The sequence below is a fragment of the Ailuropoda melanoleuca genome, chromosome 4 (genome assembly GCF_002007445.2).
Source record: "Ailuropoda melanoleuca isolate Jingjing chromosome 4, ASM200744v2, whole genome shotgun sequence".
NCBI lineage: Eukaryota > Metazoa > Chordata > Mammalia > Carnivora > Ursidae > Ailuropoda > Ailuropoda melanoleuca.
Genome location: NC_048221.1, coordinates 51,211,926 through 51,228,828, shown reverse-complemented (window position 1 = coordinate 51,228,828; position 16,903 = coordinate 51,211,926). Strand labels below are relative to the sequence as shown.

The window sequence follows — 16,903 nt, the reverse complement described above, 5'->3', positions numbered from 1 at the left end:
GGGTCACGGGAGCTCACCGCATTCAGCATCTGGAAGCGGGAGGCCTGTTGGGGGGGCTGTGTGGTGCGGAAGTACCCCCTGCTCTTCGCCGGAGTCGGGAGACGAGCCTGCTCTGCAGAGGAGGGAGTGGTGTGGCCTGTCCTGGGAGCGGCCGGCCAGGCCGCCCTGCAGCCTGGGCTGGCGGGGGGAGGAAGAGAGGCTGTCCCCTGCTGTCTGTGCACCTGTCCACAGCGTTCCCTTCGTCTCCAGCCCGGAGGGGTCCTGGAGATGACCTACTACTAGCAGGAGTGAGGTTGGAATGTCTTCACAGTGTCCCCACGTTCACCGGTGGTTCTGTCTTGCTGGCCCTGCTCAGGGGCCATATTCTGTCCCGGAGTGGCTGACATAAAGACTGGATGTTGACTTGATTCTTCTACCTATATTCTAAGCTTCCCCAAATTCATTCTCTGACACTTTACATTTCTTCACCTTCCATGACCCCTTCCCCAAAACATGACCCCACTTGGCAACATTTGCATCAGTCAGACTCTAGTTGCAAGGAACAAAAACCAGCCTGAGCTGACGTAAGCACAAAAGGAAGGGAGTTTTATTGGGAGGACTGGGGCGTCTCCTGGAGCCCAGGGTCATGGGTACGGCAGGATCAGGAAGGAAGGGCCAGCCCTTGCCTGGGAGAGCTGGTGAGGAAGCCAGGCTCTCCCTCCCTTGGCTCTGTGCCGGTCCAGGTCTCTGCATCCTCTTTTCTCTCTCTGCTTCTCAACCCACACAGCCAGCCTGGCATGACCACCCCATGGCTCCTGGGGTCAACCTGAATCTCTTACTTAGTCTGGCTTAGTTGGCCCCAAGCCTGGTCAGATTTCCAGCCTGGCCAATGGGGTGAGGTCACTTAAGGACATGGCCGCCTCGGCCCCGCCTCATAGATGGAGGGCACATTCTACGAGAGGGGAGGCAGGGAGATCACAGGCTCAGGGTTAAAAGACCCTTCAGAAGGTGGGCTCTAGACTGCAGGCTGCTGTCCCGGGCTAGCAAGACCAGCCCCTGAAGGGCAGGACCCCTGCCACCACAGGCTTGGCCGGCCTCCAACCCCTCTTCAGCTGCTACTCTTCCTGTCTCACACATGAAGAAATGGAGGTGAGAGGGTGAAGGTGCTGCCTGATGAGTGGGGAGCGGACCTGGCCGCAAAGCCATGTTCTCTCTGCACCACTTTTGTCCATGCTGTGACGGGTCACACTCACTCCATCCCCATTGCTGATGTGTTGAGCTAGGAAGGAAACCCCCAGTTTTTCTTTTACATGCTGCCGCTAAGCTACATCTTCCCCCGTCTTGGATGTGAGTAATTTTGCGTTAGACTCAAGCACGTCCTGGCCCATCCTCATAGGTCCAGATCTTTATCACAGAACATGTTTTTCACTCCCGTTCATTTCCCGTCGTGGGAAGGTTTGCTGGGCAAGCCTTTTGTGTCTTTATCCTGGCTACTGATTGAACTCTTTAGAGGGAAGGCCAGGGGTAGAGAAGCCCTGACTGCCCTCACATTGACATCGTTCTTATCCTTGGGCCCTCTCAGGGGGCCCTTCAACCAGCTCCCCTCTAGTTTTCTTGGAACTCAGGGCACATCCTCCTCCATCTTGTCTTCAGCGCCATCAGTGTCTTTCCTGGCTGGAACCTGAGGAAGCTATTTGATTGACAGATATTTTCTGTCCTGGATACTGTGCCAAGGTCTGGGGCTTCAGAAACACTTTGTGGTCCTTGCTCTGAAGTGTGCACGGGCTGGAGGAGCCAGATGCTGGGGTCTTCTGGGCACACCTAGAAGGCATGGTTGACTTGCTAAATGGGGAGGTGGTGATAGTCACAGGGTGTTAGGGGACAAGTAGAGTTTTTACCAGGCAGACAGTGTGGCGGTCGTGGGGAAGGAGAGTGTGTCGGCAGAGCAAATTGGGCAAGGGGTGGGATGCATATAAATTCATACTTGGATGTACTTCTGCGTGTCTGTCACATCAGGATTTGTGTGGTCATAACAGAAACCAACTTGAGCTGCCTTTAGCTTAAGCAAAAGCTGGACTTTGGGAGGGTACTGGGATGGCGCGTAGAAGCCCTTGGGCTACGGGGCACATGCTGAGAAAGGCAGGGACCCGGCTGCCCTGGGGACTTGACCTCGGGAGCTGTGGAGGCTTCTCACACCCCCGCAGAGGCCCACCGCTGGGAGTTTGCTGTGGGTTAGCAAGTTCACTCCGATTTTGCAGTCGAGGCCCGGGCTTCACTTTGCCTCTTATCCGGAAGGGCTGCGGGACAGGCTCCCAGCGGAGTAGTGGAGGGTGCTCATGAGGGCCTTGCACGGAGGACTGGGACCTGATGGATGGTGGCACCTGGCTCCCCGCGGGCAGGATGGGTGCCCCTCCGTGGTGGTGGAGGGACCCAGAGACTCGTTCTGCCCCCAGCTGTCTAAGGACTGGGGTCACTAGCTGGGGTGAGCTCCACCGCTCTTTGCCTCCCAAGCCAGAGCTAACGCCAGCCGCCTCTTCTCCCCAGAACCGGCCTTCGGTGATCACGTGCGCCTCCGCCAGCACCCGCAACTGCAACCTCTCCCACTGCCCCATCGCGCATAGCGGCTGCGTGGCGGCCGGGCCGGCCAGCTACCGGAGGGCCCCGAGCTGTAAGTCACCCTGCATGCGGGGCGGGAGGCGGCCGGGGCGGGGGCTCGGGCTTCCTCACTGGACGTGATTCAAGTGGAGTGTTTGCGCTCCTTCTGCATCGTGCTGTGGACAGAACAACTAGCCCCTGGAGCTTATATTTTATTGAGGTTAAGAAAGTGTGTTTTTTTGAGCTCACATGCATTGTGTCTGGCTTGCGTGGGACAGAGGGAAGAAGCCTCCAGGGAAGAAGCTGTAGTTGGGACAAGATCGACCACTATTAAGACCATGTTCTCTCTCTGAACTCCTACCTGGCCCAGGCCGGCACCTTGCCATGTTACAGGTTCAGAGAAGAGACCTGGCCGAGTGCCCAGGCAGGGCGGATGGGGACACGGGTCCTCCGTCCCCAGAGCCCTGACCGACCGCTGTCCTGCTTCCCCACAGCCACCACCACCTGCGACCCCGTGGTGGAGGAGCACTTCCGCAGGAGCCTGGGTAAGAACTACAAGGAGCCCGAGCCGGCGCCCAACTCAGTGTCCATCACGGGCTCCGTGGACGACCACTTTGCCAAAGCCCTGGGTGACACGTGGCTTCAGATCAAGGCGGCCAAGGACGGCGCATCCAGCAGCCCCGAGTCAGCCTCACGCAGGGGTCAGCCCGCCAGCCCCTCCGCGCACATGGTCAGCCACAGTCACTCCCCCTCTGTGGTCTCGTGAAGGGAGCGCCACCTGGAACAAGATGTCAATCTGCATGGTTTGCCTGAGCTTTGAACAGTCAGTGCTTAAAAAACGGAAAAACAAAACAAAAAAAAAATTGTGGGGGTGGGGTGGGGGGGAAGGGTAGGGAAGGGATGGTTTATTCGCAAAAACCATGTCGTTGGGATTTTTGTTCTGTTTTTGTACTTGCTTGGTATTCGCCCCCGGGGGCCCGCAAACATGATCGCAGGAGCTGCACGTGGAACATCTGACGTAGCTTCCTGCCTTCCTGCCTCAGTTACCAAAGAAACCTCTGATGCAGGTCTGCCCCGCCGGGGGCCAGGACTCCACGGCACACGCTTTCTCAGTCACAAGCCATGACGTTGGTGACCCAGATGCTTTGTGCTTTTTAATTTGCTTCTTGAGACCGGGTTGTGTGTGGCTTAGCTTCCATTGCGTGTTTGGTCCGGCCCGCATGTGTGTGCGTCTGCGTGCGTGCGTGCGTCTACTTGAAGAGAACAGAGAACTGTCGCGTCTGATTTGCACTATTGGAGGAGGGCTAAAGTTGCCTGCCTGACAACTTTCTGTGAGATGCTAGTACTCTGAGGGCAAACTGCTGAAAAACAAAGGGTTTAAGGATGACATTTCTGACCATTTGTGTATTTTTTGTTTTTTTAAATTTAGACAAAACAGCTTTGGAAGGGGAAGTCTCATACAGGTTATAGGTCTTTCTCTCTAGATTTCAGGTGCTTGCAACTGGACTGCAGACTACCAATCACGGGCATTCTCCCTTTCCTAAACACTGCAGTTTGTTAGACTAGAGCTGAGGTTGGAGGATTCTATAGTGCTTTCAACGTGATGCATGTTTTAATGGAGAAAAATAGCTGGTTTCTATTAATTGTATAGATATAGTAAACAAGAACCTTAATACTTACTAGCTTCTTTTCAGAATTAGTTTATTTTTGTCAGTTACAGTCCTAGATACACTTACTGCTGGTACAGTTGTACTCTGAGATTTGTGTTTGATGTTCACATTACTCCCGAGTAGTGTGGGGCTGGCAGGCCCTGGAGACGGGCAGGCCAGTCGTGGGTCAGCCGCGGCGTAGGATGCTGGAGTTTTTTTGCTGCCGGCTGACATTTATTTTTTGCATCCCTGTCTGCTTATTACTAGCTCCCAGGGGAGTCGGGGTTTGTGTCTTCCAACTTCCCTCCATGCAGAAACTGCTCCCTTTCAACCCTCTTGGCTGAACAGCAGATTACTGACAATCTGTGATACGGTATTTTGTGTGCTTCCTCCTACGCTGGGGCCAAGGCAGTATACATTCCTCTGACTTTATACAGTTATCACTGCATTTATTATCGTTTGCTAGAGTAATAGCTACTAACTAGAAATTAGGCGAAGAAGCAAGCATGACGGACACAGCTGTGGATGTTCAACAGCTGCTCCTCTTTTTGGGAAACATACATTTCTAACCCCCCCACCCCCGCCCCGCCCCATTCCAGCCTCCAGAAGGCCACCAGAGGGCTAACAAAGTCACCTGGCCAGGTGACACAGGTGTGCCCGCCTCCCCTGGGAGGCACTGCGGACACCTGGGAGCCCTCCAGGCTGGTTTTGAGTATAAGAAAAATATAGGTTAGCTGGTTACTTGTGAAAATCGTCACTGGGCAAAAAGGTCAGCGATCAGCTCTTGTGGTCCCAGGGTGGCTGCAGGTCTTTCCACAGGCGGAAGAAAAGCCCTTCCTTCTCCTCTTGCCCCTGCACACATTTCACCCCCATGTAACTGGGCTTCCAGGCTTTCGCATTCGGGCCCCTATATTTTCTGTAGGAAAAAATCGGTGAGAACACTTTTTTTATATAGGTAACTTTAAGACCATCATTACGCTGTGCGTAAAGAATGTACAGAGAAATTTGTAGGTATTTTTTGAAGAACAATTAATTTGTTAATGATATGTAGCTATTTAATTTCCCCTCTCCCATTGTAATCATTCATATTTTTTTTTGTTTGGAAAAAAAGTTGATCTTTTTTTTTTTTTTTTGTCGTAGATTTGTCTGTAAAAGTGCAGGAACACAGTTATTCTATGAGAACACTGCATCTGCCTTAATAGCCACTAGTTTGTTATTGCTCCAGGCTACTGAGCGCTGCGGCGGGAAAGCAGCCGCCGCTGGCGGGCTCTGTGAAGGGCGGGCTCCTCGGGCAGCAGCCTGTCGGCGGCCAGGCGCCCGGCCCCGGCACCGACCTATCTGGGATAGGCGGGCCCCTGGAGGGGCCCCGGGCGCACGGGGAAGCGGAAAACCAAACATTTCACTGGGAAAGGACACACTCCCTGGCCTCAGGAGGAGCACAGTGAGTTCTTCACAGAGCCACGCCGTCGCAGTGCGTTCTGACCGTTCTCTCCATGTTTGTAAATCTGTAATATACCATTCTCTGTGGCCTGTTTTTCCTGGAAGAAGAAGAAGAAAAAAAAAAGGTTTGGCAGGCCATCTTTTTTTGTACTTAAAAGTAGCCTTAAGAACAATAATAAAGTGCTCTTAAACCACAGGCTGTGCGTGTGACCCATGGGCCCGGGGAGGGTGCAGCGGGCCTGCACCTGCGTATGACGGCGGGTGGGCCGCGACCGCAGCTCCGGCTCCACGAGCAGCCCGTTTACAACCCGACCTGCAGAAACCCCAGCCTTCAGACTCACTGTTGACCTGGGTCCCAGGCCTAGGGCAGAAGAGAACGCTCCAAGAACACAAGTGTGGAGAGGATGCCTCCGTCCTTCTCCTGAGTCGAGTCTCCATGCCCAGCTCTGGGTGTCGCAGATGGCCACATGCTGCAGTCAGGGCCTTCCGAGTACCGCTGAGGAGGGCCCTCAGGAGGGAAGGCGTCTCTCTCAGCCGCAGATGAGTGGGCTCTGGGGGTGTGAGGCCTCCTTGGGGGAGGTGGGGTGGCCACCCAGGCCGTTACCAGGATGTGGCCCTGAGACCTGTTCCTGGGCCCTTCCACCAGCTCAAGGCAGCAGCAGCAACTTCTTTCCTCCCCTGAGCAGGGAGGCACAGGTGTTTTGCCCACAGCTGGGGACAGGCTAGGAGGTGGAGAAACAGCCTGAGTGGCAGACTCTGTCTGTAGTGGAATTCTGGGTTCAGTGGGACGAGTGCCGGCCCTTCTGTCCTGCACGTCCCTCCCTCTCCAGCAGGCCAGGCTGACAGAGCTCACAAGGACGTCAGCCCTCATTGGTGCCCAGAGGCCCCTCTCTGGGGCTTGCAGGGCAGCCCAGGGACTCTGGTGCTGCCCCCCAGAGTGGCTGCCGGAAGGAGCTGCTTTCTCATTTCCCCATTTGGTGTGTGTTCAGCTGACTTTTCCCTGTCCTCATTGCTGCCCCATGGGGGCCAAGATGTAAGGATCCGGGGAGTTCTATCAAACAAACACTTCACGACAAGAAAAAAAGAACTCGTGGAAGGAATCGAGTCCCAGATCAAGGGCAATGCCAAAGCCAAGGTTATTATTTAGCTCAGAACTGGTAGGATCATGAATCATGAGAAATGGAGAACCCCAGAAGCTCCTGGGCAGTGGAGAGGGGGCCCTGGTCCTCAAGGTACACAGAGGAGGAGCCCACAAAGGTTGGAAGGGCGCAGGGCCCAGAATCATCAGTCCTGGGGGCAGCAGTCCGGTTCCGATAACCGAGGGCTCCTCAGTAGGTGGCCAGGGAGAAGCCAGCCACGCGAGGGTGGGCACGTCAGACGGTCTCATCGTCGCTCATGTCCCAGATCTGTGTGGAGAAGGGGAGACGTTCAGTGTCCAGCTGCCCGGTGGTGCCCACTAATGTGGCCTCAGATCTGTGTGGTGTGATAGCAAGCAAAAGAATGACAGCTCCCACTTGCAGATGACACACTGCATGCCTCACAATGCCCTTGTCACTAAGGACAGACACCCTAGTTCTTGTATAACAAAAGCAAATCACAGAGAAGGGAAGTCATTTGCCTAAGGCCTCGCTGCTAAGTGAGTGAACAGCGGCCAGCCTGGGGGCAGGGTGCTGGTACCTGAACCGGGAGTGTGAACGCCCCTCACCTCCAACCCCCACCACACAGCCGCCAGCCCTGCCCCCACCAGCCCACCTCACTCTTGTTTCTGCCACATTGACTACTGCTCCAGGTCATCCTGTCTCTAATTGCCTCCTTCTCGAAGTCTCCCAGAGCAGGGACCCTGGCTTGTGCACTTGTTCAAAGGTGGCCCGGCCTGCCTGTGCACACACTTCCCACCTCAGCAAGCTCCCACCCCCGGGGCGGCACGTCAGCCGTGGTCCAGGTACCAGATGGACTACAGATGGCACACCTGGCCAAGAACCAAAGAGCCGGCTGTCCCTTGGGAATAAGCTCTCTGCCCACCAGTCCCAGGGGAGACAGCCAGATTCTGCCTCTGTCCCTCTGTGTCTTTGGGGAGCGCAAGATTTCTGGAGCCATCCTTCATGGGGGCAGCATGAATAAGGGGACAGTGGGGCTCTCACAACATCACCACTGCTATGAGGAGTGAGGAGGCTGGAGGCCCCGCCCAGCTGCCTCCTTTGGAGGGAGCCGGAGGCCAGCACAGAGGCCCCCAGGGCTCCTCGCACCCTGGGCTCCCTGCGGGGCTGGTTCCTGAACTTAAGCCTTCAGACTTTGAAAATTCCTAGAATTGGTTGCAAAAGGCCACCTCAACCCTAGCAGAGCTGAGAGAAGGAACATCATGTTTACACGAGGCTGGCCCGGGGAGATGGGGAGGCCAGGCCAAGGTAAATATCAACACCAGCTTGGCTTTCAAAGTCAAGGATGTGGAAAATAAATACAGAGAGAAGGAAATTTCCTTTATCCTGAGGGCCCAGCTGCCTGGGTTGAGGGCTGGTGGTGGGTGTGCTTCTCACACCCACTCCCCCTTTCTACATACACCCTACTGTCCCAAGATACCAGGGTGGGATTGCCCAAGCAAAGATCCAGATGCCTGCAGGAGCAGGGACGGTGTGGGGAGGAGCCTGGGCTGAGGTCCAGCGACCTGAGTGAGGCCAGGCAGGCCCGGCCTTTTTCAGGGCTCAGCTTCCCACCCAACTGCTCCAGAGCATGGCTTGAAATAGACTCCGGGGCCTGGACCCTCAGATGGGGTTTGGCGGGGGGTAGGAGAGGTTGGCTGCGTCCCAAACAGAGGCTGCGCTTAGGAACCCCTGGATGTGATAATCCTCTGGTTCAGACTAGCTGAGCCCAAAATCAGCTAGTGGACGGTGTCCGGGTGGGGCTCATCCTTCTTTCACTCAGTCATCCATAAAGACACATCGGTGGAGCCCCTCCCGGAGCCCCAGCTGCGCAGAGCTGATGCAAATACTCCCTCCCCCACTCCACCCCAGCCTGGGAGGTGCAGAGGGAGACAATCAGAGAGGTTAGATGCTTGCCTGGGATCATACAGCAGTCAGGTGCACAGCAGAGAGCACAGGTGTGTGGAAAAAGGTTACAGGAACAACAAGGGCTGCCTGGGGCAGGCTGCATGGAGGAGAGGGCCACGGCAAGGGGTGGGGGGCTATAACCTGCTGTGTGGGGGAGAGATGCCAGCTAGGGCCCGGGCAGTCTGTGTCAATAAGCAGTGCCCTCTGTGAACGGACGGGGTTTTTCAAAGGACGCTGGGGGGGGGCTGGAGGGGGGCAGGGCTTTATGGAAAAGCAGGAGCTCCAGAGGCTCTGTCCATTTTATTGGATCTCCTTGATGGGGAAGGGTCCTCAGCATCCGGCCCTGCCTTTGCACACAGTGGGACGTGCAGGGGATCAAGTAAGGCACCTAAAGGGCTCACTATGACAGGACTCTACAGAAGAAGGTAAGGGGGGAGCAGGTCATAGATTTAACTGCTCAGGGATTTTCCAGAATGAGTTCTCTGGGCCTGGGATGGGTTTCTCCACTAGGGTCCCATTGGCTGGGCCCCGGAAGGCAGCAGTCTTAATTGTAAGCTTCCAGAAGTTTGAGCCTCCACAACTCCCATATGATCTCACTTATAGGTAGAATCTAAAAATGCTGAGCTCAGCGAACCAGAGAGCAGATGGGTGTTTGCCAGGAACTGGGGGGAAATGAGATGTGGGCCAAATGGTACAAACCTTCCGTTGTAAGAGGAGTATGTTCTGGAGATCCAATGTACACTGCGGTGATTATAGTTAAAAATACTATAGACTTGAAATTTGCCCAGAGAATGGATTTTAAGTGTCCTCATCTCTCTCTCTCTCTCTCTCTCTCACACACACACACACACACCACACAATAACTATGTGAGGGGATGGATATGGTAATTTCATGGTGTCAGTCATTCATAATGTATATTAAATCCCTACTTTGTAAAGCCTAAATTTATACACTTTTTGTCAGTTATTCCTCAGTAAAGCTGGAGGATTAAAAAAACTAACTTTTGTCTCATCTCACTCTAGAATAAGGCCTTGCGGGGGGGCTGTGTCCTCAGCCTCCTTCACAGCGCCTGGTGGACAAGGGACCCCATGAATGTCCTCCTTGTAATGAATGAAGGTTGTATTAAACTGGCAAAGGTTTAAAAAAATGTGGATACTCAGTGCTGGCAAGGGAGTGGCCAAACACTTCCAGCAGAAACATAAATTGGTACCATATTTTTCAAAAGAAGAGATTTGGCAATATATAACACAAAGCTTTAAAAATATTCATACCCTAAGGAAGAGATAAATGATCTCTTTTTGCAGATGATATGCAAGTACACCTAGAAAACACAAGAAAATAAATGTTGAGATGAATAAAGACGATATTCAGTAAGACAGCAAGGTATAAAATGACCAGCAACCAATTCTACCTTCGTATATGCAAACAGCAGCCAGCTGGAGAACAGTGAGAGAGAAGAACCCATCATAAGAGTGATGAAAAAGAGAAATTCCTAGGGAATAAACCTACATGAAATGGATAACATCCAAATGGAAAAAAAGCCGTCAGCTCGGCCCCACAGTGGTCCTCGCCAGAGCCTTGTGAAAAGTACACTGGTACGAACGGGGAAAGCGCTCCCGTGTGCGCACAGGGCCGCTCGGCAGCAAGAAACTGATTAGGTCCGCCCAAGTTCATACAGATTTTACCACAATTCCATTTGAAAAAATCAACAAGTATCTTTTCTGGAGCTAGACAAGCTGGTTCTAAGGTTTATAGGGAAAAAATAAATAAGCAGGAATATCTAGGAAAACCTGGATGAAGAAAAACGAGGAGGTTCCCTTGCTCTATGTTCAAGCAGGTCATAAAGCTGACAACTTACAAGAGGGTTGTGTTACCATGGAACAGACAGATGGGCCCATGGCATGACATGAGTCCAGAAACAACAGAAGAGAACGTCCAAGTACATACAGAAATTTAGTATCTTAATGATAAAGGTCTAGGGAAGGTGATCTCAAATCATTAGAAAAAGATGGACTTTTTAACAGATGATATGGGGACAGCTGGACAGTCATTTGCAAAAAGATAAAATTGATTCCATGCTTCACTGTACATTGGAATCCACTCCAAATGGAACCGATCTAAATGTACGACAGTGAAACCATACAAAACAAACATCAGTGAATTCCTTTATAACCTGGGAGTGAGGAGCCTATAGCCTTAAATCTAAAAGCAATAAAACAGATACAGTGAAAACACATGCGTGCAATTTTGCATAGAAAAACTATATGCAAAGTTGGAAAGACAACAAAGTGGGAGAAAATACCACTTCAGCCCATAAAGGGCTAATATCCCTAATATACAAATAGCTCTTACAAATCAAGAAGAGAAAGACCAATAAGAGAATTATTTTTTAAACAGACCAAAGACATGGACAGTTAATTCACAGGAAGATAGGCAAACAGCCTTTAAACATAAAGTAAGGGGGCTCAGCTGCTCAGAATAAGAGAAATGCTAAAATTTCTTGGGACACGAAGAATACACAGCAGAAAAAATATTGACTCTTCACAAAAATCAAAACTTCTGGTCTCTAAAAGATACGATTATGAAAATGAAAAGGCAGACCACAGACTAGAAGAAAATATCCACAACGGATATAAAAAGGACTTGTAGCCAGAATATACAAAGAACTCTTAAGTTCAATAATAAAGAGACAGGCAACCTTTTTTTTTTTTTAAATGGGCAAAAGATGTGAATAGACAGTTCACAAAAAAGGAAATAAAACAGTAAGAACCTGAAAAGGTGCTCAGCATCCTTAGTCCTCAGGGAAATGCAAACCACAAAGAGACACCATGCTGTACCTTCTAGAACTGCCAAAATAAAAAAGGCTAGTAGCACCAAAGGTCTGTGAGAATGTGGAGCAACAGAACTCACGTACTGACCATGATCATTTGGGAGCAAGGTCTGGTGACTTCTAAAGTTAAACATACAACATGATGCAGCCGTTCTACGCCTCTTTACCCCAAAGGCATGAAAACACGTGTCCACAAAAAGACTTGTGCAAGTATGTTCACAGCAGCTCTATTCATAATAGGCACAAACTGGAATCAACCCAAATAGCCACTGGCAGGCAAACAAAGAGAGTGGCAGAGCCACACAATGGGGACTACTCACCATCAGAGGAACAGACCACAAATGCGTGCAGCGACACGTATGCGTCTCAGAGTCATTGTGCTGAGTCAAATAAGTCCGACACAAAGGACTACATACCCTATCGATCCATTTATATAAAATTGTAGACGTGGCAAAACTAATCTATGGTGACAGAAAGTAGACGGTCAGAACTCACCAACCTGTGCACTTTAAACGGGTGCGTCTGACTGTGCACAAGTTATACCTTAATAAAGTTGATTTTTTTTTTTTTAAAGCTGCACAGAACAGGGGCACCTGGGCGGCTCAGTCGGTTGAGCATCCGACTCTTGATTTCGGCTCAGGTCGTGATCTCAGGGTCGTGAGATTGAGCCCCACGTCGGGCTCCGTACTCAGCAGGGAGTCTGCTTGATATTCTCTCCCTCTCTCTTTACCCCTCCCACTGCTCTCTCTAAAATAAAAAGTTTAAAAGGTGCACAGAACATTTTCTCACCTATCACATGGGCACAAATCCCAAAGCTCGACAATACATTCATTCACTGTATTTGCGAACCTGTGAGAAAGTGCCCCCCCCCGCCCCATGGAAGTTGGTGGGACATGAACAGCATAAAAGCCCTACGGAGGCAACCAGTGAACTCTTTGTCTCGGATCTTGACCCAGCAGGCTGACTTTTAAGAGTCGGTCCACAATACAAAAGGACGTGATGCCCTGCTGCACGGGTTGTGGCAGGCAAAGATGGGAGACAGGCCTAGGGACCCTCAGCGGGGACCAGCTCGCTAAGCCACGGGTGGCACAGCCACATCAGGGCCCTAAAATACAGGGAGGAAGCTCAGTGCACAGTAGGGGGCGATTTGCAGAAGTTCCTTAGTGAGGGAAAGAAAAACGCCAGTGTCTGTGGCATGCCACCTTTTGTGTGAGATAGAAGAGAAAATAAGAACATCTTTACCTTCCTTTAAAATTTTCCAAAAGTAAACACACAGATGATAAACTGGAAATTAATTTTAATAGCTCCCTACAGTAGGTGGGGTTTTTTTTTTTGGTTCTGTTGCTGTGCTTTCAGTTCTTTCTTTTATATTTAATTTTTTGACTATATAAACATGGACCTGATGCTCAAGTCACAAGGGATGCTCAGCTCGGCCTCACCTCCTTCCCATACACTGGAAAAGTAAAAAATGTTGTGCTTCAAAGGACACTATTAGGAAAGTGGAAAGACAACCCACAGAATGGGAGAAAATCTGTGCAAATCATACATCTGATAAGGGACCTGTGTCTAGCCCCTTTACAACTCAGTAGTGAAAAGACAACCCGATTTATGAACGGGCACAGGAGCTGCGTAGACATTTCTCCAAGAGGACGTAAATGGCCAAGAAGAGCATGGAAAGACGCTTGAGCATCATTAGTCATTAGGAAAATGCAAATCAGAATCATGAGGAGCCACCAGGCCGCAGCCACGGCGCTCCGACGCTGCTGGGGGCGTGCGCAGGGGCGCGGCCACCGCTCATCACCAAGCTAACTGGAGTGACCGTGTGGCCCCGAGAGAACGGAAACCCACGTCTGCACAAAAACTCGTACAGAAACGTTCACGGCATTATTCATAAACGTCAAGAAGTGGAAACAACACAGGTGTCTCCCAACTGATGAGTGGAAATGGGTCTATCCGGACGGAGTAGCATCATTCGCCAAACACACGCACACGTGTGCTCAGTCTTCTCAAGAGCCCGAGGACCGCGGTGCGACCGTTTACAAAGTAGGCAACTGCAGCCCAGAGGAAAGTGGGTGACTTGTCAAGGAGACCCAGCTAGTATGGGGTCAAACTGAGGCTTTTCCACTTGATGTCACCATTTCCTTACTGTTCAACACAATTCCTTCTAGAAAAACCAATGAAGGACAACAGTCTCTGAACCTGCTTCCTGGCCCGATGCTCGGGCACGCCGACGCACGATGAGCGGCCCCACAGCGGGCAGCACACGCGGGAACCGCGGGCCCCGCAGGCCAGCCTCCGACCTGCCCTGGCTGCCGGGCTCCCCCACCCTGTCTTCTGACCCCGTCAGGAGGAGCGCCCACGCTGCCGCCCTGAGGCCTGTGCTGCTCCTGCGTGGCGCGGGACCTGGCCCGGGGGGTGGGGTGGGGCAGAGGAGGCGCTGCGGCACCTCAAGCCAGGGTGGGCATGAGGATGGCGGGGCTGGGGCCACTGCTCTGAAGCAGGGGGACCTTCCCACATCAGGACTCATCATAAGAGGCCAGGCAGAACAGACAGCGGGACGGCACACCCCCAGAGGGCCCTACGGTTTCACTTTCTGCTCTCTCCAAATGAGACACACACATTTGAGAGGAGCTGTTCATCATCCAATTCCAAACTTGGGTCCCCTTTCTGGACCACACTGCCTGGAGCCTGCCATGAACTAAGGTTTTTCTTTTATAAACACTGTAATTACCCTGTGAATGGCACGATTATATTTGTGTGTATGTGTTAAAAGTATTCATTTGTTAAATGTAAACGTTTAAAATGTACCACAGTTTCTAAAACCCAGTTTGGGTATTTATTTTTTTATATAAAAATGGAAATATCCAGATCTCTCTGGGCCTCTGAGCAGCCCACACCTCCTCTCTGGGATCCTTACAGTTATGCGTCTTTCTGCAGGAAGGTGAGAGAACAGAGGGGTCTAGGGGGTGGCCTTGGCTGGGGACCAGATGAGGACATCAGCCTGGACTTCCCTAGCAGACTTCCCAGCCAGGGTTCGGTCCACTTGGCAAAGAACGAAGGCCCCATTATGTTTCCAAATGGATCCCCCTACAGCCATCCATTCATTCGCTCACGTACAATCACTTATTCAAAAACATGTTTACTGGGTAAGCAGCACTAGGCTGGTCGGTGGGGAGGGGGCTGTCCTCCATTTCTTGCCTGTCCAGGTAGTCAGGACCTTCCTTTAAACTATGGGGAACAGCGGAGGGCATCAACCCCCATTTCGTCTGACGGGCAGGAGTCTGGTAGTCTGTGAGCCCCTTCAGAGCACTTCCGAGGGACCATGGGGACCAGCGGAGGAAGAGGACAGGAAGCACACAGAAGGTGGCTCTGAACAGATTTGGGGGACAGCCAGCCAGAGTCATGCCCACCAGAGGGCCAAGCCAGGCAGGGCTGCCCAGAGCAGGGGCCCAATCACAGCTGAGGCCCAGAGAGAGGACAGGGATTGTAGGGCTCCCATGGCCAGCAGACTATGGACCTGGCCTTGGTCCTTGACATTCTAGGTTAGGTTCATGGACAGGAAGGAAGGGGAGGAGGCAGCTCAGTAGGAGGAGGAAAGAGCAGGGAGGAGCAGATGGCAGGCTGCAGGCCTGAGTCCGGCAAAGTCCCCCACCCCACCCTGGGCATCCTGCAGGTCTCTGCCACAGCTCCTGAGGGGAGACACGCTGGTATCTTCAGGAGGGAGGAAGGACTGTTTCCAGGGTCACTTGGCAGACTCTGGATGCCCACCAGAGAATAGGATCTGTTGTCCTCAGGTGTCACTGGCCCCTAGTTGCTCTCCCTGGGTCTCCATAGGCCCTGGAGTGCTGCAACCCACTCTTGTTTCTGTGCCCCTAGGCCCCCACGTGTGGCCCTGCTGACCCCTCCAAGCTCACCTCCCTTGCTCACCTGCTTCCAGCCACCTGAGCTTGAGAGCTCCTCCCTTCTGCAGGGCTCTCGCACACACTTCCCTTGGGCATGGAAGACCCTCCCCATGACTTCATTGCCTGGCTGGCTCCTGCCTGTGTGTGGCTGCTGTTCTCCCTGATTACCCATCTGAAACAGCCTCCCCTCATTCTTTGGTGAAAATAAGCCACTGGGTTCCTTCAGTGCCCCTACCATAATTTGTCGCCATTTTTTCTGTGCATCTGCCTGACTGCCCATGGGAATGTGAGCCGCCTGAGGGTAGGGCCCAGGCTCTGGCACAGAGACTGGCCTAACACACAGCTTTGAATAAACAGTGACTCAGAACAATCTGCTTTGGACATGATACCACAGTGGAGGAAAGAAAGGGTGATTTTTGGTGTGAACATAATAACCAAGAATCAAACAGTAAAGGAAAGGGTCCCTCAGTCCAGATGGTTGCTGGGGACTCTGGCAAGTCAAGTCCTTGCCTTTCAAACCCCAAAGGATGGTGCGGCAAGGGTGTGGGAATCTCCTGGCAGAAGCCGGTGGGGTAAGCAGGCAGCAGAGCCGACTTTCCAAAGGGAGGCCTGGGCTCCAGACCACTGAGACCCTTATTCTCCTTTCCGGGCCCCGCCATCAGGTCCCAAGCCAGGCCATGGCAATGCACAGTGATGGACAATTCTCGCTTCTGGATTCTAAGGGCCCCAGTGCAGGATGGGTGCTAGTCTGAAAGGATGCTCTGTATGTAGCAGTTAGGGGGCCTTTTAAGCCACCCTGTGACCATGCCCAACCCAGCTCCACTCTGGAAGCGTGTGCCTGGCGGGGGCTGCGGGAGGTGCCACTGGGTAAAGGCCCAGGTTCTGACTCCCCAGTTCCCAGATTCCTACCTGGAGCTCACATCACACCATGCGGACATGGGCCAACTTAGGGATAACGCCGTCCTCATTCTCACAGTAAGTCCAGAATGTGAGAGGATGAACTGTGTGCCCCAGCATCCGTGTCTCTATCATGGGATCCGAAAACTCTGAGATCCTTCTGCTTTTCTGCCAAGGCAGATGTAGCTGATGTGAACTGCCTAGGCCAGCCGATATAAGCAGGTGACAGCCATAAGGGACAAACAAAGGAATAGAGAAAGGGCAGAAAGTCTGCACAAGGAAGGTTGGAGCAGATAGCTGGGGCTGCCCTGCAGGGGACTTCCAGATACCCTTGCTGGGGCCCCTTGCTCCTGCTCTTCCCACAGGCCTTTTTCACCCTCCTTCAGTGGAGATGAAACGATCCCTTCTCCACCCCATCCCCAGGGCTCTGCACTCCCTTTTCTTACACATGACTGCTCTGGTACCATCCTTTTTAAAGATACCCACTGGCCACCCTTGGACCCCAACCACTCACCACCTCCTCCAACCTGGCCTCTCCTGGGCACCTGACTTGGGAGAGGAATTAT

At 52.4% G+C, this 16,903-nt stretch overlaps 2 protein-coding genes across 11 annotated transcripts in view; one reads left to right on the top strand and one right to left on the bottom strand.

Moving 5' to 3' along the window:
• Window positions 1-5,858, top strand: part of VGLL4 (vestigial like family member 4) — a 155,327-nt gene extending 149,469 nt beyond the window's left edge. For all 8 annotated transcript variants that reach the window (XM_019808804.2, XM_019808805.2, XM_034658788.1 and 5 more), the window contains 2 exons: window positions 2,524-2,647; window positions 3,069-5,858. In XM_019808804.2, coding sequence (XP_019664363.1) covers window positions 2,524-2,647; window positions 3,069-3,340 — 396 coding nt within the window. In that variant the 3' untranslated portion in view covers window positions 3,341-5,858. The remainder of the gene's footprint in view (window positions 1-2,523; window positions 2,648-3,068) is intronic.
• Window positions 5,859-6,775: 917 nt separating this feature from the next.
• Window positions 6,776-16,903, bottom strand: part of ATG7 (autophagy related 7) — a 250,057-nt gene continuing 239,929 nt past the window's right edge. For 2 of the 3 annotated variants that reach the window (XM_034658783.1, XM_034658784.1), the window contains one exon: window positions 6,776-7,069. In XM_034658783.1, the coding sequence (XP_034514674.1) occupies window positions 7,037-7,069 (33 nt within the window). In that variant the 3' untranslated portion in view covers window positions 6,776-7,036. Of the gene's footprint in view, window positions 7,070-7,115; window positions 7,137-16,903 lie in introns of those variants that run through there. The other variant, XM_034658787.1, reaches the window with a different exon arrangement.